The sequence below is a fragment of the Hemiscyllium ocellatum genome, chromosome 12, assembly GCF_020745735.1.
Source record: "Hemiscyllium ocellatum isolate sHemOce1 chromosome 12, sHemOce1.pat.X.cur, whole genome shotgun sequence".
Lineage (NCBI taxonomy): Eukaryota > Metazoa > Chordata > Chondrichthyes > Orectolobiformes > Hemiscylliidae > Hemiscyllium > Hemiscyllium ocellatum.
Window position 1 is genome coordinate 41,156,895 of NC_083412.1, and position 23,018 is coordinate 41,179,912.

At 37.6% G+C, this 23,018-nt stretch overlaps 1 protein-coding gene across 1 annotated transcript in view; it reads right to left on the minus strand.

Annotated features, from left to right (window-relative positions):
* The window catches only part of il1rapl1b (interleukin 1 receptor accessory protein-like 1b), a 1,284,802-nt gene extending 1,262,240 nt beyond the window's left edge, over positions 1–22,562 (minus strand). The window contains exon 1 of the mRNA XM_060833276.1: positions 22,445–22,562. Coding sequence (XP_060689259.1) covers positions 22,445–22,562 — 118 coding nt within the window. The remainder of the gene's footprint in view (positions 1–22,444) is intronic.
* Between the last annotated feature and the right edge of the window lie 456 nt (positions 22,563–23,018).

The window sequence follows — 23,018 nt, forward strand, 5'->3', positions numbered from 1 at the left end:
TTAAAACTGTCTGGTGTGTATGCTATTCCAAAGGATTACCTTTGGTATGTATGCTATTCTGGTGTGTATGCTATTCCAAAGCAAGAACATCTGAAAAGGCGTGATAAAAGTAGTCAGTTTTCCAGAGTCAGTGGTGGTTGTTAGAATCCATTGTGCACATTCTGATTCATGACTTTTTAAACTGGCTTTAAAAAACTTTCATCTCTTGAACAAAATCTCATATTCCATTCCTCATTAAATAAGGAGATAAGGTCCACACAGACTCATTGAATCATAAGGTTTTAGAACCATCGTCAGTAAAGTTATTCCTTTTCTTGACTTACAATTAATTACTCTAACATTATCCAATAGTGGATGTGACATTTTCCTTGATGGTAAAAGTGGATTGATTTTGCATCATTCCTTAGGATAATGGCCCGCAAATCTATTCCCAAATATATGAACAATTTTGGAAATTCCCATTGAAATTCAATACTTTGGTCTACATCTTGAATCTTTTTTGATGTAGTGAATTAACCTCAGCTTTACACATACAACTCCTGCTTCAGGGTTCTGATTGGTAAACAGAGATTCTATCATTGCTCTTTTCTTGTGTCTAACATTTGTTTGGAACTGGCCTTTTACTTTCAATGACATTCCTCCCGGCTCCTGTAGCTCCATTGAGGATAGCTGTAATTAAGGTTTTTTAAAAAAATCATTTAAGCCAGAATCATTGATTTCTCCCTTATGTTGTGGTGTTTGCTCTCATGAAGCAGTTTTGGATTTATAAACTTGCACCGTTTCTCCACAGTAGGCTATATTTGAAGGCTGCATACATATTTAAGATTTAACACAGTTGTTTCATTGTATTCCCCGATGGAGTGTTGGCTCACTTATTTCCCTCCATTTCATGGACGCTTCAAGATGGTAGGTGGCATTTTTTTTCTCTCATGCTGTGATGGATTTTACTCTCTGTTTCTTCACTGTGGTCCATGTACTGAATTGTCTCACTTGATTTATTTTTTCTGTGGCACTTTATTTTCCTCTCAAACAAATGCCCTATGCGGCTTTTGAAATTTCTCCCAAATCGTCTGTAGATTGCCAATTAGAGGTGCTGGAAAAGCCCAGCAGTTCAGGCAGCATCTGAGGAGCAGTAAGTATTCCTGATGAAGGGCTTTTGCTCGAAACGTCAATTTTACTGGTCCTTGGATGCTGTCTGATCTGCTGTGCTTTTCCAGCACCACTAATCCAGAATCTGGTTTCCAGCATCTGCAGTCATTGTTTTTACCTTCTGTAGATTGTGTACGTTCTGACAAAGCTTTGTCTGACACTACAACCTAATCTGGTTACAAGCTAGTTTTGCTTTAGCCCCTTGCTTATGTACATTTCTACCAGCCTTTAAAAAGATAGCTTATGAATCAATTCATGCTTTCTCCAGGCCTTTTTATTCTGCTTAAATTTTGCAAATTGTTATTAATGCTTTTTTTTCTCACAATGAATTATGCATTTAATGTAATCAATACATCATATGGCATCATGTTTGAACAAGTTCTTCCTTGCAATATCATGCATAATGTTCCCTGCTACATACTGACCTGATTCTTTTGCTTTTTTACATCCCCCACCCCTTCCCCCATTTAAGTCGAGATGAAAATACTAGCTTCTAAATCTCCAATTCCCAGTTCTGGTCAGCCAATCACTTGGAATGGTTCTAGGAATGATAGTCAAGCTTATGTCACAAAACTTGGGAAATGGCCTTTTCACTACAACTGTTTTGTTCACAGCTTTGTTTGGCATTCCCTCCTATATATTCTCTAAGTGCATTTTTCCAGCCCCCAATATCCTGATAAGTCTTGAACATTTTTTCCTTTCCCTTCTTACCACCAGGTTCATTTCAATAATTGCACACAATGTTTTAATTCCGCTTTGCCTTTTCAATGGTTGCCATGTTTTATCCAATGCCTGGGACCAATTAGGCTTTCATAAGCATCAATTCTAGGTATGGTCTATAAGAATAGTTTACAGCTAATATGTGTATAAATTAGATTCCCTACAATGTGATTACATATAATATGTAATCTATTCTCTCAAAACTCTGGTACAGCATTGTCATTACAGTGTCATGTGACAATGTCATTATTACATATCATTATTCTATTGCTGTCCCATTACTCTCCATGAAATAAGACCACACTGCTCACTTCACATATGATGGTCCTGTCAGGATTGATGGTAAAGGATGTTGTTTGATAACTCTAGTGCCATGTGTTTACAGAATCACTGCAGACATTAACTAAACTTTTGGAGTCAGTGCAAAAGGAGGGTTGGTTAGCATGTGTTTCAGAATACTGTCAGTAGCCTGGATGTAAGATTATTCCATTCAGGCTAATGTAGATCGGGGATCCACCCTCCTGCCCTGCCTCTGCAAGTGCAAGGCAATGGCAAACTGCTGCTTAAAACCTGCCACAGAAACTGTGACAGAGGTTAAACCAATGACCTGTCTTCTGAGACACGAATGAATGAATCGGAAACGAATTTTAAAATTTTTCTCTGATTAGGAGTAGCTAAATGAAGTGCGAGAAGAGGTACTTAACACTACATCTACTCTTAAAAGGTTCCCTTTAAGCTTTTATTTAGTACTACTCCTGAGCTAAATTACAGTGCAAAATATTTTCAATTTCAAAGACCACCTAATTAGACATTTCTTGTTTAATTTTAAATTTTATGCTTTGTATTGACATGCCAGTTGGAAGTTTTTAAAAAGGAAACCTACCAACTACCCAGTTTTGTATGAAATGTTCATGTTACAACCAACTAAAAAGGCATAATGAACAGTTTTATTTATTGAATGCACAGAAGTGACTTTGCAACAACTTTAGTGAAATTTTCAGTAACCTCTCAATCTCCTTCAAAGTGTTAAGTGAAGCATTGCCACAGCAATTTATATTGGATTTTCATTTGCCCTTCATCCCTGCCAACATGCCTCCATTCAACACTTATCCCTTATCACATCTTTTTAAATGTTCATATAAATATTTTAAAAGCATGCTCATGGCAAATGTTGCGGTTAATTGCCAGAAACATAATTCATTTGGAGCCAAAAAATGCTTAAGATAAATCTTTTGCAGTCAGTATAAACTTTGTTCAATCAAGCCATTACAAATTTCACATGCCTTTGTTTTGCAGTTAGATAGCCTTCAAATACTCTTCATGCCACCAATGGCAGCCAGAGCACCACATTTATTAATTCTTGATGTCAATTACTGGTTGAGTGCAAAGCTGTAATTGAATCTGAAGCGGATGTCTCTTGTTAAAAAAGGCACCGCCATCTTTAATTAATAATTTCCCTTCATTGGTGAGCTAACAACTACTGCTATTTTAAATTTATACCCTTCAGTTTTAAATGATGTATGAATTGTGACATCTTATCATAAAGTTAGCCATGTGAAAATATTTTTCATATGAAACTTGAGATGACCTTGATCTGACCATTTGAAAATAAAGCATGAGGTTAAATTGAAAGTAATTATTTAAAGGTCACCTGACATTTATTTGTGTCCCCCAAGACAGTTAAGGGGATAGACACCTAACGAGCAAACCTGGGGGAAAAAAGTTATATTTTAATAAGCACTTAGAAACATAAATGGATCAAATTAAATGCACGTTTATTGTGGTTTTAGGTTTAACTTGTAACGTTAGAAAAATAAATGATTGGTAAAGATTTGCATAACAATATCTAATTATATGTATTATTTTTCATATTGGATTCCAAAACATGTTTTCAGTTCTTCTGTAAATCAAATCAACCATAATTTTCCAGTAGAAAGGCCAGTAGGTGCTTACATAGGCAAAGAAATTCCTTTAGAAATGTTGCTTTTCAACCAAGACTGGTTAGCTGGCCATTTCATCTCTACATGGTTGGAGCGTTCGGTAAAGTAGTATTAGAATCCTTGCTATAAAACATATACAACTTTATTTTCAAGCACAGTATTTCAGTTTTGATGGAATCCCATGGCACTGTAATACATTCCTAATGCGTTGGGGAAGATTCTCAGAGTTTGCTACACAGATGTGACAATGTTCTGTACTCTTCAGTGGCTTGTCACATGTTAGACGTGATGGAGTCTTTCACATGATTGCAAAACCTGATCAATTTATTGGGCCTGGAAGAAGTGCTTTAGTAACCTGTATGATGCAATTATGCAAGACAAATGTTGTCAATATGCCAAAAGACCTCCTGCACCTGCTTCAAAAATTTACTGCATATTAGTTCCATAGAGTCCAATCTTCACAGCCACCAGAGACCACCCTGTCCTGTGAAAAGCTAACAAGCCTGCTGATTGGATTATGTATACATTTGCCATTGGTTCCAGAAGGTAATATTGCACACCTGATCCTAAAATCGACAGCTGTAACAACTGACTGAAACACAAGTCACAGTAATGCACATAAAGTGCGCTTGTTGTCCCAAACTTACACTCTTAACGTCAGGCCCCAGAACAAAATCTGGTTTAAAGGTCATATTCATTTTTCCTTTAATTTTAATGAGTTTGTCTTTTACTGAAATACAAACATGCAATGCTGCAGATTCAGGTTCAACATTTAAAAATTATGGAAAAAAGATAAATACAATAAAAATTTATGTAACACCTTTATAGGTTTTAAAACACAGTAAAAGCACAATCCCATTAATCCCAGTAACACTTCTTTGCGGTACTCACACCAGAGAAAATCTTCTTCCACTTCACATCTATAGGAACTGAAAACAGCAAATGCTGGACATCACAACGGTTTAGACAACACCATGGAGAGAGAGCAAGCTAACATTGAGTTCAGATGACTCTTCATCAGAGCTTCAGACTCCACATTTGCTTGTTCTCTCTCAATGGATGCTGCCTGCCCTGCTGTGATCTCCAACATTTGTTGTTTTCAGCACAGATTCCAGCATCTGTGGTAATTTTGCTCCTTACATCTGTAGAGCTTGACTTCACCATCTTTAGAAACTGATTGCTTCTTCCTGCACCCTTCGTACAACTGAGCTTAAAAGAGCTCCTTCCAGTTTATAAAGAAACAAGTTTGGTCTGGAACTTTAAACTAAACCCCACTGAGGTAACTTCTTTCTTAACAGTTCTATCCACCCCTCTTTTCAGGAGCAACTGTTCTGCATATTCACCTTTAGCAAAGATATCTGCAAAACTGGCGAGTTAAAAGCAAAAAAGCTTTCTTCTAAATTTTGGGCATTTTCCCCAAGTCCAAGCAAAAACTGCAAAATCCAAAAACCTAAAGCATTACACTGTTTACTCACTTGCAAACTCTTCCAGTTTAAAAAAAAATCCATCAATCTCCAGAAAATCTCTCTTCAATAGTGTGTTTTGAAAGTAATCACCACAGCTTGAGAAATACTTACAATTTAATCATTGAATCCAATCAGGCACAGAGACTAAACATTCAAAATACAAAACATTAAAAAGAAATCCAACAGACTGAGAATCTGCTGGATATCTGTCACTCTAGCCCTTGGTGTACATACGACTTCAGGGTCACCTGACCAAAAGTTCAAAGTCAATTGGGTCCACTGTAGGGCAGGCTCCCTCAATCCTATCTGCTGAAGCCAGGTATTGGGATGGAAAGAAAGCTGATGACCTTCTGAGGCACACAGATTTGTTAATAAAAGTTCACTTTCACTATCCAGTCTGAGCGAACTTCCAGCTGTAATGTCATGATTGAAGATGCTGTGGCTGGCCACCCCGAGTGCTACCCAATGTTTCATGGATGAAGATGTGCAGTGAGCTCCTACACTCTATGGGAACTTGCAAGTGCTTACAATTTTGCCAAATAATGTACCTTTACAGGCCTCAATTCATTGGCTGTGAAACATAAGCTTTCGTGAGATTGATCCTCGACACTGCACAATATGATTCAGAATACATTGTACGAGGAGGTGTAGTTTGTACATGCCTATGGTCCATGTGCCATGTCATGAGTCTTCCAACTGTATTGTGGGGCTGTCGGTGTAATGCAATGTTCTTCAAAGGGCCTCACATTGCTCAGAAGTGAAGCTCCTGCCCTCATGATGAGACACCACCCCATTCCCTTCAGATAAACTCCCAACCATTTTCATATCTTCTGTCTAGCTGTTATTTATGGCACAATGGAAGGAAACAACAATTGCTCCTCACATGGTGAGTTTCCAACTCAGCCTCTTACCCCTTTGGCAATCACCCAAATGTAAAGATTCCATCTCTCCACCAATCACCCTTGCCATCCAGAGTCAACATTTCAAGTATACTCATCTACTGTTTCATCCCCCACTGCCCCCATCAACACAAGAGTAGTGCAGACTATTGATGATACCCCCTCACAAACAGACCCTTCAATGCTCTATCATCTTCTATATTAGGTTGCTTTCCTCTGAATCCTAGCATGCTGCCTCCAATCCCTGCTCTCAAGTTCTCCACATCTCCAGCAGTAGCCCCAAGAAAGCCCCAACCTTTTAGTGGCTGGACCCCTTGGACTGACTGTGGCCTAGCTCCTTGACAAACTTAGACAGCCCTGAACAATGGGAGAAAGAGAGGACTGCAGGATGCTGGAGATCAGAATTGAAAAGTTGGTGCTGGAAAAGTGCAGCCGGTCGGACAGAATCCAAGGACCAGGAGAATCGACGTTTCAGGCATGAACCCTTCATCAGGAATGTGACAAAGAAGGGTTTATGTCTGGAACGTCGATCTCCTGCTTCTCAGATGCTGCCTGACCTGCTGTGCTCATCTAGCGCCACATTTTTCAGCCCTGAATGACGAGTGATCAGAGCCAATTCATCCTTCTGCAGCTTCCTGAACAACTCCCCAAGATTTCCCAAGCTAGATGCACAGGACTCACATGGCTGATTATAGCTAACTTGCCAAACTATAGGTGTATGGACTCCCTGGCCCTGACTCTATTCATGTCCCTAGAATGATATTGGAGTCTGTCCTTATTATTGCTGTGATACCCTGATTGATGGCAGTCCTGATGAAGGGCTTTTGCCAGGAACATCGATTTTCCTGCTCCTCGGATGCTGTCTGACCTGCTGTGCTTTTCCAGCACCGCTCTAATCTTGACTCTAATCTCCAGCATCAGCAGTACCCATTTCTGCCTGACTTAAACTCCTCCTTAGACTTGGTGACATGGCCACTCAGTTGAACATGCACGTGTTTTCCATGTACACAGCTGCCTCATGTTGATGTATGCTATCATGTTGTCTCAAATTGTTGAGCATCACTTAATGGTCAGTCACCTTGCTCAGAGTTTGGAGTCACATGGAGGCCAGACCAGGTAAGGGTGGTGTTTTCCTTCTCAGAAGAACTTTAAAGAACCAAAGGTCTTCAAAAACAATGAAGTCTGGTTACATGTCACCATAAGCTCCATTTCTTTTTCTTCTGGACTTGAACTGATGTCCAAGTTCACCGTCTGCTCTGGTGGGATTTGAAGCCATACCCCCCAGAGCATTAACCCGGGATTCTGTTACATTACCCCTGTGCAACAACTTCCTCACAATAGTATTCCAATCAAAAATGCCAGTGCAGCGTTGAAGTGTTGAGCTGTGCTGTAACCCGATCAAAATGTACAATGACAATGTGATGAGGCTAGTATATGGTAGGTACACCAGGGTTTGAGGGGTGGGTTTGTTATCACTGCCCATAGAGTCTACCCTGAGATTTTGGTGCTTGATGTCAAAGCTGGAAGCTCAGATTAGCAAGTGGTGAGTGATTGCCAAGATATAGCACTGATGTTCATACTGATAATGGCCGCTGCCTTGTTTCTAGCCTGCAACTGGAAGAATGGAAATCTGCACATAAATGAGGTGACATGAGCTACTGACAAGGTATCCCCCCAAATGTATGCTAATGCAGCAAAAATCTAATTTCACCATCCAACAGTTGGCTGAAAGAGAAAAAAAGGATTTTTTTCCTCTCAACATCTAAAATCTCATCCCTGGCCATCTCATGACTTGCCCATTTTTCTTGCCAGGGCCCACATCATTCAAGGACTGAGGAAATTCCATCCATAGACTTTACAGTACAATGGAAGAAAGAGGCAGAGGGTTTTAGGAATTCAAATCCAAAGCTTAGGCTAAAAACAGCTCATTAGTATTCGAGGTACATTTCACCCTTCACTGTCTCAGTCTTCCTTGAAATGCTAAACTCTCATGCAGGATTCTTTTCAGGCAACAAATATATTTTTGTTATGTGAATTCATTGAGGCAGAACTGGCTTGTGGCAGTGGATAATCAAATCCTTTTCCTATGATCTGCATTGAATTCTGATTAAACATCATTCTGAGGCATTATATCGTAATAGTGGCATCAAATAGTTGTAGTGTGGGATAAAGGCAAATGACAGTGGAACAGGAAAACTATTCTCAACAATGCCAAGTTATAAACCTGCATGGACAAAAACTTGCCCTTTCTCAATACTGTCAATAACATTGATCTACAGAGTCTGCCCCGATCACACCCTTTAGATGGTCAACCAAAACTGAAGTATTTCTGGATTGAGTGACAAGTTCTTAAGACACCAAGGTATGTGTAATGCTACTGAAGCATAAAGCAGGTCCACTGATTGACAGGATACAAAAGGACATTACAGTGCAGTACAGGCCCTAAAGCCCTCAACGTTGCACCAATCCGAAGCCTATCTAACGTACACTATTATATTTTCATCCGTATGTCTATCGAATGGTCATTTAAATGCCCTTAAAATTGGTGAGTCTACTACTGTTGCAGGCAGTGCGTTCTACGGTCCCCCTACTCTGAGTAAAGAAACTCCATATGACATCTGTCCTATATCTGTCAACGCTCAATTTGAAGCTATGTCCCTTCATATTGGTCATCACTAGGCTTTCACTGTCCATCCTATCTAACCCTCTGATTATCTTATGTGTCTCATTTAAGTCACGTCTCAATCTTCTTCTCTCTAATGAAAACAGTCTTAAGTCCCTCAGCCTCTCCTCATAAGACCATTCTTCCAGATCAGGCAAAATCATAGTAAATGTTTCATTGAAATATAATACAGGAACCAAATTGGATTACACTACAAGTTATAGACTAGCTTTTCACCCTTGCACAGTTCAAATGTGGGTCAGGCAGTTCAATCGGTAGTTGGGGATGGGGAGAGGCAGAATTTCTCTGCTGGCTATAAAAGTGGTAGACAAAATGTATGTCAGGGAGAAAGTGAGGACTGCAGATGCTGAAGATCAGAGCTGAAAATGTGTTGCTGGAAAAGCGCAGCAGGTCAGGCAGCATCAAAGGAGCAGCAGAATCGACGTTTTGGGCATGAGCCCTTCTTCAGGAATATATGTCAGCTCCAGCTGGATCCTGATCGGAGTTGATTGGAAGGTACACAAGTATTGGCATGAACATTAATTAATACTGTAGAGTAAATTCACATTGAGCCTGGCAAAAAAACCCTAATAATTGACAATATTAGCCAGCAGTAATTAAGGTAGAATTCAGGAACAAATAGCTATGATAATAAAAAGCTGATTATTAGACAAAGATAAAAATCCAACAAATTCAATTGAACTCTGTTCTCAATTCTGATTGAATTATCAATAAGCAAATGCTTTAAGCAAACACAATAGGTAGGTGTTCTAACTGAGAAGAGTTAATGAAAACTCAGTTAATCAGTCTCTTTTCTCATTAGTCCTGACCTGTAATGTTCTGCACAAAGCATGAATTTCACATTGACCAGCCTGTCTGCTTATTGTTTTGCAGGTGTAAAGACGTTTTTCAAAACATGGCTATCAGTATTCTTTTTGTTTCTTTTCATGAACAATCACAAGAATTTGCATAATTAGAAGGTGTTTAATAAAGTTAATTGCTGTTCTTCACAGGAGTGTTAAAAATGCAGGTGTGTTAATCTGACACCAAGTCACATAGGGCACTATTAGAAAGGATGAAAGAAAGCCTAGTCAAAAGGAGGAGGGAAGTTCTCTGGAGCAGACAAAAAAGAGGAAAGAAATCGATAGACAAAAAAAAATGTGTAAGGGTGCGTTGGTATGGTACTTCTTCTTGTGTCTCTCAGCCAACCCAATAATGCTTAATTTTGAATTACCGCTTTAAGATATCCTGGAAGCAATTGTTTTGTCTAGAATTACTTAATGTGATAAAGCACTATTCAATTGGCATGATGCACATTGAGTTATTGTATATTCAATTCTCTTCATTTCCAGGGGCCCTGAAATAGAATGAGATTATTTTATAAAAACTATACAAAATACCAACTTCGTTTCAAATAAAAATACTCTTGGGATGGAAGTACACAAGATAGGCTATGCCTATTAACCCATAATTGCTCTAAAGGGTGGCGAGCAGTCTTCCTGAAATGCAGCAACCCACATGATGCTGGTACACTCAGTGCTGTTGGGAAGGAACCTGCGAAATTTGATCCAACAACAGTGAAGGAATAGTAATGAATGTTCCCCATCATAATAGCATGGGTCTTACATGAGGTGATGGTGTTCCCAAGCCCCAAATCTTTTTGTTCTTGTAGATGGTAAAGGTTACAGTTATTCCATCACATTCCTCACTTGTGCCTTGTAGATGGCGGAGAGGCAGAGGCAGAGATTTGCCAATCTTTGATCTTTTCTAGCCACAATAAAGATACAGTTGGTCCAGTAATGTTTCTAATTAATGGGACCTCACTCCTGAAGATGTTATTGCCATTGACTGTCCAAGAGAAATAGATGGTCAGATTTTTTCTTGTTGAAGATCATTTTAGACTAACATTATTGAAAGAGACTCCTCAGACAACAGAACATTGATCTCGAGGAATCACAACCATCTTCCTTTATGTTTGACTCCAACCAATGGACAGCTTTCCCCTCAGATTCTCATTGATTCAGTTTTACTCGGCTCTTGTGCCACTCTCCATTAAATATGGTCTTATGTCAAGGGCAGTCACGATCACTTCACTTCCGGAATTCAGGTTTTTGTCCATATATGAATAATGTAATAAAGGTTTAAAGTGAAGTGGTCCTGGTGGAGCCCAAACTGTGAGCAGGTCACTGCTTTTTATTAGCTCTGTTGACAACACCTTCCATCACTTAGCTGATGATGTTACTGATAGGGTTAATAGCTGTTAGGATTTTCCCTACTTTGTGAAAAGGTCATATCTGGGAATGTTTCCACATTGTCTGGTAATGTCAATGTTGTAACTGTACTAAACCAAGTGGTGGCGCAGCTATTTCTGCACTACAGCTGGGATGTCATTAAGGTCCAAAACTTTGGGGATATTCAGTGCATCTACTGTTTTGTGATCCCTCTGAATGAGTTGAATGGTCTGAAAATTGGTATCTGATGGTAGGGATCATGGAAGGAGGTCAAAGTGTCTCATTCACTCTGCACTTCAGGCTCAAGATGCTTCAGCCTCATCTTATGCACTGATGTGCTGGACTCCCCAGTCACCAGCTGTGTATGACTGTTTCAACAATTCAATGTGACTTCCTGTTGAAATGTGAGGAACTAAGCTCAAAAGGTATTCTATACATGCACAATAACGAATATCAGTAAAATTAAAAATGAATTAACTTCATGGATCCCAAAACTTCACCTATTAATATGTTCATAAGAAATAGAAGAAGTAGTGGCCACATGGTTCCTTGAACTGCTTTGACATTCAAAGGATCATGGTTGAAGCTTTATATCAATTACACTTTACTACGATTCCCACAGTCCACAAAACCTCTACTAGCCTCTCTTCTGAATGAACTCAACCACTCCTAGAAAGCTGTGCTCAGAATTTCAAAGATTCACAATCCTCTGAGTGAAGAAATGTTGACCATTGCACTACTGAATGGTCAGTCCCTAATTCTGAGCCTTTTGTTCTTGACTCTCAGGCTAAGGTTAAACAGTCTGTATCAACCCCTTCAAACTCCAAAGATATTAGATTAGATTACTTACAGTGTGGAAACAGGCCCTTCGGCCCAACAAGTCCACACCGACCCGCCGAAGCGCAACCCACCCATACCCCTACATTTACCCCTTAACTAACACTACGGGCAATTTAGCATGGCCAATTCACCTGACCCGCACATCTTTGGACTGTGGGAGGAAACCGGAGCACCCGGAGGAAACCCACGCAGACACGAGGAGAACGTGCAAACTCCACACAGTCAGTCGCCTGAGTCGGGAACTGAACCCGGGTCTCAGGCGCTGTGAGGCAGCAGTGCTAACCACTGTGCCACTGTGCCACCGTGCCGCCCAAAATATTTTTTTTTCTAAATCACAGTGTGATTAGATTAGATTAGATTACTTACAGTGTGGAAACAGGCCCTTCGGCCCAACAAGTCCACACCGACCCGCCGAAGCGCAACCCACCCATACCCCTACATTTACCCCTTACCTAACACTACGGGCAATTTAGCATGGCCAATTCAATGTTCAATATGTTTTAGCACTTCTCATTCCTCTAAATTCCAGAGGATATTGATTATTCTCAATTCTTCTTCAAAAGGACAACCCTTTTATTCCAGCAATTAATGCAATGGATTTTAGATCACCCTCAAGTAAGGAGACAAAAATTGTACACTGTTCTCCAAGTACACTAAAGTTGTGTACAATTGCAACAAGACTTCCTTACTATCATACTCAAATAATGGCCAAAAGTCATCAGTCTTCTTAATTGTTTGCTGTACATGCATGCTAGCTTTCTGCAATTCATGTACAAAAACAAAAAGGTTCTTATGTCCCTTTGAATATTATCAGCTGCCAGTCTCTTTTTTGAATAGCTAAAGTCTTGCAGCTTTCTCAAACTCTCAAACACTGGATAACCTAATTATATCCTTGACAGACATCTTTCGATCATTATTGAAGCATTGATCCATGATTGTACTTAAGCAAAGGAAAAAGTTGACTGAGTCAGCTTTTTCTAACTAGTTAAAAATACAATAAATAGTAACAAAACCAATCAGGCTAATGCCAAGTTGAAATGCCTTCTTATGGTCCAATAACATTGACAGTTGTTTTCCCAAATTGTACTCCAGATTTAATGTTCCAGGTGCAATTATTATGACTACTGAGCTTTATAAGAGGATTAAGTTTTAAATGATATGTATTAATTCAAGATAAAATGGATTAGTGGAGTGCAACCTCCAAGATCTGCCCAGAGACAAACCCGTGAGATCTGGTTGCCTTGAGTCCGTGTCAAAAGTAAGATACAGGTTTTAACATAAAGATGCAAAAGTGGTGGCAGTTGTTCCTGCTGCATTCAGACTCAGAACCTCTTAAAATGTTTTACTTTACCAAACAGGTTAAAACATTGGATTTGGAGTTAAATGCCAGATGGAGTGTTGGAGAGTTCTCTTATTTAAATGAATGAAGCTTGTGGCATGATTCAACCCAATGAGTCACCATTGCACGCTTTGCTACTCGAAGTTTATTTGAATACTCTTTGACCTGGGACATCAGTGGCAATACAAAGGGATTTTTATATTATTAGAGTTGCCAAATTCCACAAAAGTAAATGAAGGACTTTTGTTTCAAAAAAGACAATGAAAGACTCACTCTGGTACAGAAGGAAAAAGGGATCCTGTTAAAATTGCGCAAGTACAGGGTACTTTAACCACAAGATAATATTGTTACTAAGAGTGTGTTAGAATGTATAGAGGTGGTATATAGGTTTTTGGTTGTATTTAGTAGTTAATGAAGAATACCTTTTCCATAGTCCGTAGTGCATTAGTTGCTGATGAAGGGCTCTGGCTGAAAACATCGATTCTCCTGCTACTTGGATGCTGCCTGACCCTGTGTTTTTCCAGCAGCACACTCTCGACTCTGATCTCCAGTACCTGCAGACCTCACTTTCTCCTTGTCTACAAGTATTGTTTAGCTGTTGTTGATTTTAGTCTGCTAGTTACAAGAAACCCTTAAAACATAGAATTCATTGTGACCTTTCACTTCAAGTTATTGTTTTAGAAAAGAGAATTGTAATATTATCTGCAGCATTCCCATCGATTGAGACAAAATTTATTCTCATTTGTCACATTTGCTAACAGTGTTGATGATGTAGTTAGTACTAAAAATAAAAATAAAGGATAAAGGTGGGAAGACTGAGGAATAGCTCAATGAATGGCTGATGGCGAGTGTTGAAAACAAAAGATTCAAATGTAATCAGAGCTAATCACATCCCACAATTTAAGTTGAGGGTAAGTGGCTAAAAATTTGTCCTCCATTTAGGTCACATCTGCGATGTTAAGCTGTCCATCTTCAAACATTGATGCTTTTGCCGAATAAATCAATAAACATGATTATAAAATTACAAACAAAAAAGGTTAAGAAACTTGAACTTGCTTTATTAAATACAGTTTTTTTTAAAAAATTAGGCTACAGGTGTGAGTAACATTTCAAATATGAAAATAATCTTGAGATTACAGAATATCCTTTGTGATTCTTGAGACTGGAAGAATTGCCAGATACAAATCGTGAATATCTGATGACATGTCTGATGGTTGTGGAGTGAAGTTCCACTCAAAGACTTTTCAAAAGAATCTAAATTGACAAGATAGTCTCCTATGGGAACATTGCAATATTGGAGGCACAGACTCATTTGAAACAAAGAACTTAAGGAAGTGGTGTTTGTGGGTGCAGTTACAACATTTAAAAGATATTTAGATAAGTACATGAATAAAAAATGCTCAGAAGGATTTGGTACAAGTGCAAGCAGGTGGGACTAGTTTAGTTTGGGATTATGGTCGAAATGGACTAGTTGGACCGAAGGGTTTGTTTCTGTGCTGTATGACTGACTCAAGAACATGCAGATTATCTCATGGCATTATTTGTAGAAACAATTATTTTCAGTGTTCTGCTAGCACTTTCCCTCAACTGACATGAAATAAACAAATTGGCCAATCATCTCATTTGCTGTAACCATCTATCATGTTTACTTATGTAGCAGGAGCTGTTTGTCAGAAGTACTTCAATGATTGTTACCACTGCCAGCATATTTAGAATTCAGGAAACACTTGAAATTGCAGGATCTTTATTACTCATCTGAATAAACTGCTGTTAAAAGGAAGTAAGTCTAAATAAATTAACTCTGTTTGAAGAAATTTAATCAAGAACAATATCAAAATGTATGAGCATGGTGAAAACTGCAAGCACTGATGATCAAATAGTTTATGGAAGCAATCATCTTGAGAACACAACTAAACAATAAGTAATAACAATTAGGTTAATACTCAGTTGTTTGTTTAACGATTTTGGGTCAGGAATGCAAATTTAAAGCATATTTTTCAAACAAACATGCTGGTTATTGACTCCCCTGGGAGATTAATTAAAAGACAGTCCATGGAAGTGTTGCCCACAGGAAAGCATTCAATATGCCTCGCAGCCATTTCTCGACTGATATTTTATGTTCCTATATTAGAAAGTGTAGCAATCTGTAGGCATTTTATCACAAAGTGATACACATTTTAACTGTTTTGAAGTGTATTAATGTAATTATGTTAGCACTGGGACAGAATCGAGGTTTTACCTGCAGACTAAGTTTGGTTTTATACCTCATGGAATAGAAATACAATAGTCTCAAACTAGATATGAAATATACCAAGGGTCCCCTCAAACCTCCTCTGCATTTTAAAACAGACCTATGAGTAATCTATGTTCAGATAATGGGATATCACTTTGTCATTGTTGAAACAAATTAGCAATTTAAAAGGGACTATTGCCACTGTTCCTAGAATATCTGAACAAAGCCATTTCGATGTTGGAAATTCACCAACTTTGGGGCAGGCAACTAAGCAGAACATTTTTAAATTCTAACCACTGTCCTTTAGCTTTGTTTAGGACTGAAGAAATTTGAGCTCAGGTCTTCTTGGTGTCAATAGTGCCTCAGGAAAATAATTGGACGATGTAAAAATGAATTTAAAACTTCAGTAGAGCCAAAAGAGAAACAAAAATGCTTTCAGACTCAACTCAATTGGTTCCTCTTCCCATTGCTCTCGTTTTTCTTTCTGGCAATTACCCATCGATTACTACAGGAGGGCAGCATATCTACATGATCGCTGTTTTTGAAAGAAGGATTGAAGTCACAGCAGATAAATGTATGTCTCAATTCAAGTAAACACAGAGCAAAACTATTGCATAGCAACGTGTCAACGCCATTATTTCTAACAACTTAAGATTTTGAGCACTATGCAACTTTTAAAAACAAAGCATTTTTGCATTGTTGTCATGCAATGTCACCAACAACACTCATGCAAGCAAACATTTGTCATGCCAATGAAAGAAATATGAAACTACTAATATAGGATAATATTTTTACAGCTATATCCATCTTTGGTTTAAAATCATGTGAAAAATGTGGAATCTCTTCAATGAATTTTGTACAAAATACTTTTGAAACACTTGGTGTCTAATTTAAGAGTTTCGGGTGAATTCAGTGGGTGAAACAAACAATACAGCAATAATCAACTGATGTAGGCAGGGACCTGCACCTAGCTTATATGGGTGTTTGAGATAATGAATTGGACAGATATCATTTGGGTGACTCTACCGGGTGCTTGAAATGCATGGAAAAGTTTATACATTGGGGACGTGATTGTGGGGATGGGAGGGTGGGTGGCTTTGCGAGTGATGGCAGTTATGTGGTGTGCCCTAGTAACTCTCCAGAAGAAAAAAAATACATTTATCTGCTGTGACTTCAATTCTCCTTTCAAAAACAAAGATCATGTGGATATGCTGCCCTCCTGTAGTAATCCATGGGTAATTGTCAGAAAGGAAAAGGAGAGCAAAGGGAAGAGGAACCAATTGCGAGCTACCAAATGCTGTTGAGTCAGAAAGCATTTTTGTTTCTTTTTTGGACACACACAATCCATTGTGGAAGTGTGGCAGTGGTCTAACAGATGTAGACTGGGCTTTTTGCCCCTTAGTGATTGCAAAGCACAGAAACTGCTGGACTGCATCCAGGCACATGAAGAGGTCTCAAAGGAACCCAGACATATGTACGTGGGATATAATAGTCAAGCAGTGTGCATGGCATGGGTTTAGAAGTATAGATAGCCAGAAAGGAAGAGGGATAGGATTTCATGTCAGAATGTTCCCAATAGGCAAAGGGAAACCTTCAAGTATAGTACTCATCTTCCTTCATGTTGTTTTAAAAAAAAGGGTTCTCCATTCCTGCCACACTCCACCAACCATATGATTTGGACAGGATAACACTAGGGTCAACTGAACTTTCAACAAGGTCAATTGGTGCTCAATTATTTATCCACATGCAATGGTTGGGCTGCTGCTTACAATGCATGCCTATTCTTTGTCTTCTGGGGGTGAACTCAGGAATAGGTAGGAAAGTGGTTTCTGGGCACCTGACCTATTTCAGTATTAAAACAAAAATTTTTGCATTTCTGATCTGTGCTGGCAAATCCATTTTCACATGTCATATCTTGCCATATCCAGGTCTTGACTGGCCAATCTGGAGTCTGAACAGCTGGACCAATGGTTCTTTACACAAATCACTAGATTCTGATCAATCCCCTCCATCCAGTCCTGGATTTTTTGTGTTAGAGGGATGGTCTGATCCCATGACTTGTGAAACTAAATGTCAAAAAAATGATGAGTGAAAAAGTATTGTACACTATGGATGTTACTTCACTCACAGACCATTTGTTCTATGGTGAAGGAAGATATCATGCAGACAATTTTCATTATAGATTGTCTTCTTCTCCCTGCCTATTCCTTTGATTTCATGAAATTAAAACTTTTGCAACAGCTGGACTCCATGTTCCTGTAAATACTAGCCAGCAGGGATGCATAGATTCACTAAGGTCAATGATAAATGTAAGCTTTCTCCTGCAATTAGTGTCTCACTGAGGACATCAACCAGAATCTCTCATCACATTATTGAAATTCTTATCCACAGTGAAATTTCAAATTTAGATCATTCTATTTGGATAACAATGAGCTGTTCCATCAAATCCTGAGAAGGCTTCCTTATATGGTAAAGATTTTCATGTTGATTTTTCAATTTTTGTTAAAATCAATGCAAATTTATTGTCATATACCAAAGAGCATTCTTCTCCCTGCCAAATTGACTTGTTCTTTTAGAATCAGTGGACCTTTTCTGAAACATGCTTGCAGCAATGAATAAGCAATTCAAGCGTAATTACAATCTTTTAAAAATGTTCCACAGCTTCAAATCCAACATTTTTTACGTGTATTCCAAACAAATGACAACTATACCTGACTCAATGAAAAATAATAATCTGACTAATAATCTATGGTTTGAAGTTCACAATGTGTTTAATTTGCAATTTATGCATTGAAAATTGGAACAAATAAAATCATGAATTCACCAGCACAGCCCTTACATCCTCCAATCTGTATCAATAAACTTATGTGGTTGTATTTCATACTGTTTTTTTAATACTCCTGTGAAATGCCATGGAGCATATTATTTACATTTGCAAAACAAAGTCAGTTAACCTGGTATCAAAAAATGAATTAATACTGGGATGGCCCCAAGTGTGTTCCCTGGCAGGTAGATTTAACCATCTAAGTCACCCGACCTAGTTTATGAATAGTCAAGAGCTTCCCGGCAATGTGAAGATCAACTTTATCACAATGAAATGATTTTGGTTATGCATCACAAACACATTGAGTGTAACAATGAAATCTGTAATTATCTGTGCGGTCATCATTGATGACTCTTCTAAATCAAAGCAACACATAAATAATTAAAATTTTCAAAACCACCAAAAGACAAAATGGGGCATTACATTCAGAATTAAGATCAACACGAATGATTTCAATTTAAAAAAAGATACGCCCACACACCTTAGAGAACTTCTGCAACTTTAAGCTTGTTGCTATACTGAACCGAGTTAAACTGAAGTCTAAATTCCTAGCATAGATTGTGTAAGCTGCAGAAATTAAGTTTACAAAGCAAGACAAAATTTCAGAAATTTAATGCACACCGACCTCTAAGTCATTAATTGCTGGTTAACCTTTCCAGGTGTTCAAGATTTGTAATTCACCTCTTAATTACAAGTTAAAAACTGACAAGTCAAATTCAATTCAGTCAAATTAATCTACCCTGAACCATGTCAATTAAAATGAAATTACATTAAATTGTTAAATCAAAAGCTCATCAACTTATATCTGAATACTATTGATCATTCAAAAATGGGAGGATTGTGCAAATAAAAGGGATGTGTCCAAACTGTTCAATGCAATTAACATGGAGGGTTATAGTTTTGCTCTTTATACCATATACAATGGGTATTTTGGAATGACATCCAAGAATGCCCTGAAACATGAAGTGTATGGAATACACGTGCCATACTAATTAAAACAAATGTCTTCGTGTATGACAAATAGTGAAGACTTTAAACATGGTGTCATTTAGATCAAGCCATCTAATGTTAGACTGGACTCTGATCAGATGTCTTTTCCATTTCGTCATCTAAACAGACAATTCAGCATCATACCTATTTAAAATATAGATACCCCAAGTGAATACTATCCCATAAAAGTGCACCTGGACTTTCAAAGTAACTCAGAAATAATTGACAGATTCAAGAGTAGTTATTAACCTTCATCCATATACACATTTCTCAAGAGTTTTCCAACCCAACTTTATTCACTTCAATTAAATCAATCATATACTTTGGAATGACCTATGTGGTCTATAGAAAGATCAATGCTGTAGCAATCTACAATATTAAATTTCAAAAGTTCAAAAAGTGTGCAGAAGTTAATTTCATTCTTTTGTCAGATACACAATTGCATGTGTGAATTAACATTGATAATATCTAAAGTTCAAATGCAGTTAGTTTTAATACACCTGCTTTAAGCTTCCATTTTAAAAAATAGTGTTACAGAATCACAATTCTGGAAGTGACAGTAAATTAAAATTCATCAAATAAAACTGGACAGTAAATGCATTATTTTCTAGATTTCATCATCCAACCATCATTTGACTGGGAAACCCACGCATGCAGTCAAGAAATTATTCAATGTGTTTCTTATTTACCCAGTCAAATCAATGATGGCCAAGTACCATTTGAGCATCATAAAACATTGATAGATCTTAAATGTTAACTTCAGCAAACATGCATGGATGGGATCCCATCATAGCTCATAGGCTATATTGCTGACAGAGAAAATATGTAAATAATGTTCAACTTTATTGGGAATTATGTGACATCTTCCTAATATAGCACAAGATATGTACACTTTTTGGAGAAGTTAGCGTGTGAAGGATACAAATGAAATAAGAACAATGCAAATTCCATCATTGAAAATACTGTTCGCGGAGAAACAAAAGCATTTACAGCAAATTTATAAACCAATAAAAAAGGTGCCAAAGTTATGACTCCTTGTTCTATGGTTTTAGTGTCATCTTTTAAGATAAATAGGGTAAGACCTCAGTTCTAACGGCAAAGAATTACACGCAGATGTTTAATTCTTTGTATATTATAAAACTAAGGCATAATTTCAGAAGAATTATGATAATTTTCCCACTTCCAATCAGAAGGGAACCTCAACTAATGGAATCACTGAACATTTGGTACAAGATGTTTGCTTCAGAAATGCAAATTTTAATTTCAAATATGTGCCACCCACAAGTGAAAATCCCCACTGAGAACACAAGCTAAGAAAATGTACATCAATAATACCTAAACAAATATTAACATCCAACATTTTATTTTGCTTTAAATTAATTAATAGGTGATAAACACATTAAGCATGATCAACTCCATGAGACAAGAATTGCATGCCATTCTCTCAGTTCTCAATATTTAAATATTATTTGCCTGTGATCCGAGACATTAGGTTAGTGCATTCAGAAAAGAATCATAATCTACAGCTCCCCACCAGATATGAACAATGTGCATATCTGAGCAATTCCGGCAAGAGATTTGGTGAAATATATCATAAATGTAAATATGTTAATACAACTTTAAACTATTCCATAAGAGAAAAAAAAATACTGTCCTTCCACACCAACTTTCACTTATCCAGTTTCCCTATGGAAGATGGTTTAGTTCACATTAGAAGTCATTGCTGCCAAAAGTATTTCAAATGTAGAAGCAGTTTATTTTGCCATGAGATGCTAGAACTGCATATCAATGAGTAACTTATGAATGTGCACTCTATTTACCTTGATCTTCTATTCAAATTTGAAGACGTTTTGTAATTATATATTGATCAGTGGGGGTAAAATCTTTAAGATGCCTGAAAAAAGAATTTGATAACTTTTCATGTTATGTTTTGCATTGAATATACCAGGGATAGGGCAAAACATATTGTCCACATTTATGTCTTCTTTTCTGCAGTCAGTGGACATAATTCTTGGCTGTTAGAATGAATGTCACCCTTTTTATGATCACTGATGAGACCACCAATTTGCATTATTGTCAGCCTAAAGAGTTTTCATTCAAGGAAACAAAGTTTGAGATCCCAGACATTTATGAAGAGAATGAAATCACAAAATTTCAGCGTATTGAACAAACAAAATAACATGACTATATGAAGTCAGAATTGTAAAACACAATTTATATGTACAAATGTATCCCCTAATCCAGAATTAACAAAATAAATATGGGTAACACAAAAACATGTCACCAAACAGTCCACAGAGCACATTAAATAGCAATAAAAAGATAAAAGGGTCAGGTCATTATGGGTCACCTACTTGTATTAACTCTTTCTTCTTTGGAAGGAATTACAATTTTTCACTGTTGAAGATCTACTTTTAGAACTCTTTCAAAAGCAGTTGAGTCATGGACTGCCTCAATAACTCTATATCCCCTGGCAGTTTGATCCGTTATCCAGAAATATCCAGTTGGATATTTGTAACTGCACTACACCATCTACTCATGGGAACAATTTGAGCCTTTTCACAGACAACTATTTTCACTTAAGCTAACACTACATCCGTGTTTTCACAAGTTGTCAATATGCCCAAGTTGTACAAAGAAAACATTGCTTACTTTAGCCCCATCACTGCTACCAGGCATCTCCTCAGACTTCAAGTCAGCCCTAGTTTCTCAGAGCCAAATACAACATTTTGGTTGTATGGAGACACCATCTTTGACTGTTCCCATCTGTCCATTTCTTATTACCAGATAAAATTTCCCTTCCTAGTTTTTCCAGACAAGTAAATAGAAATCTTTAATCCATTTCGAAAAACACAGATGCTTGTAAACAACACAAATGAAAGACAGAAATAGCTGGGATGATCTATTAAGCTTTAGAAAAACCATTTATACTTCAAAATTACTTAATTTCTCTGCAATCTATATATAAACAAATTGCAATAAATTGTGTGCGCTTGCAAGTTCAAAAGTTTAATATTAATAGGATGACTGGTTCTATTACAAGGAAATTAGAGTATTGACTATTGGATATATGAATTAGAATTAGATATTGAAATAATTTTCACTACAGCTGCAAATTACAGAAATGAGAAACTGAAAACTACTCATTTACCTGAACCCCGTTTGGATACAATCTTCAAGCTTTGCACTGTGGATGTATACAAGAGAATCATTAAATGAACGACAACTTTCATTTTCCAGCTTGAACGGCAGCCTGTAAAGTAAAACATATTGCCTGTTAATAATATGCAAAGTGAACAATTTAAATCAGTTCTGATATGCCTAAAGACTACTTAGCGAAATATTTCTGTGAACTCATAAATCTTGCAAATGCCCTCAATGAATCTTATCACAGTGAACCAATTAATACAGATTACTGTTGAGACTTCATTGCAATTAAGCAACAGAGCTATCCAATTAGACCAACTCTTGTGCTCTTTTTCTTGCAGTCTTCCAAATAATTCCTTTTCATGTATACAACCACTTGTCTTTTGAAAGTTACTGCTAAGTCTGGGATCATCATCCAGATTAGACACCAAATTGAAAAAGAAGGTCAAACAACTGTTTTGGATTTTCAGCTCCAAAGGGAAGTCAGTGATCCAAAAGCCAATCTGTTCTGAACAGGGTTTAGAGCTCACACTTCTAGCGGCTTCATACCCTCACCTTTTTAACTGGAGAAATCTATA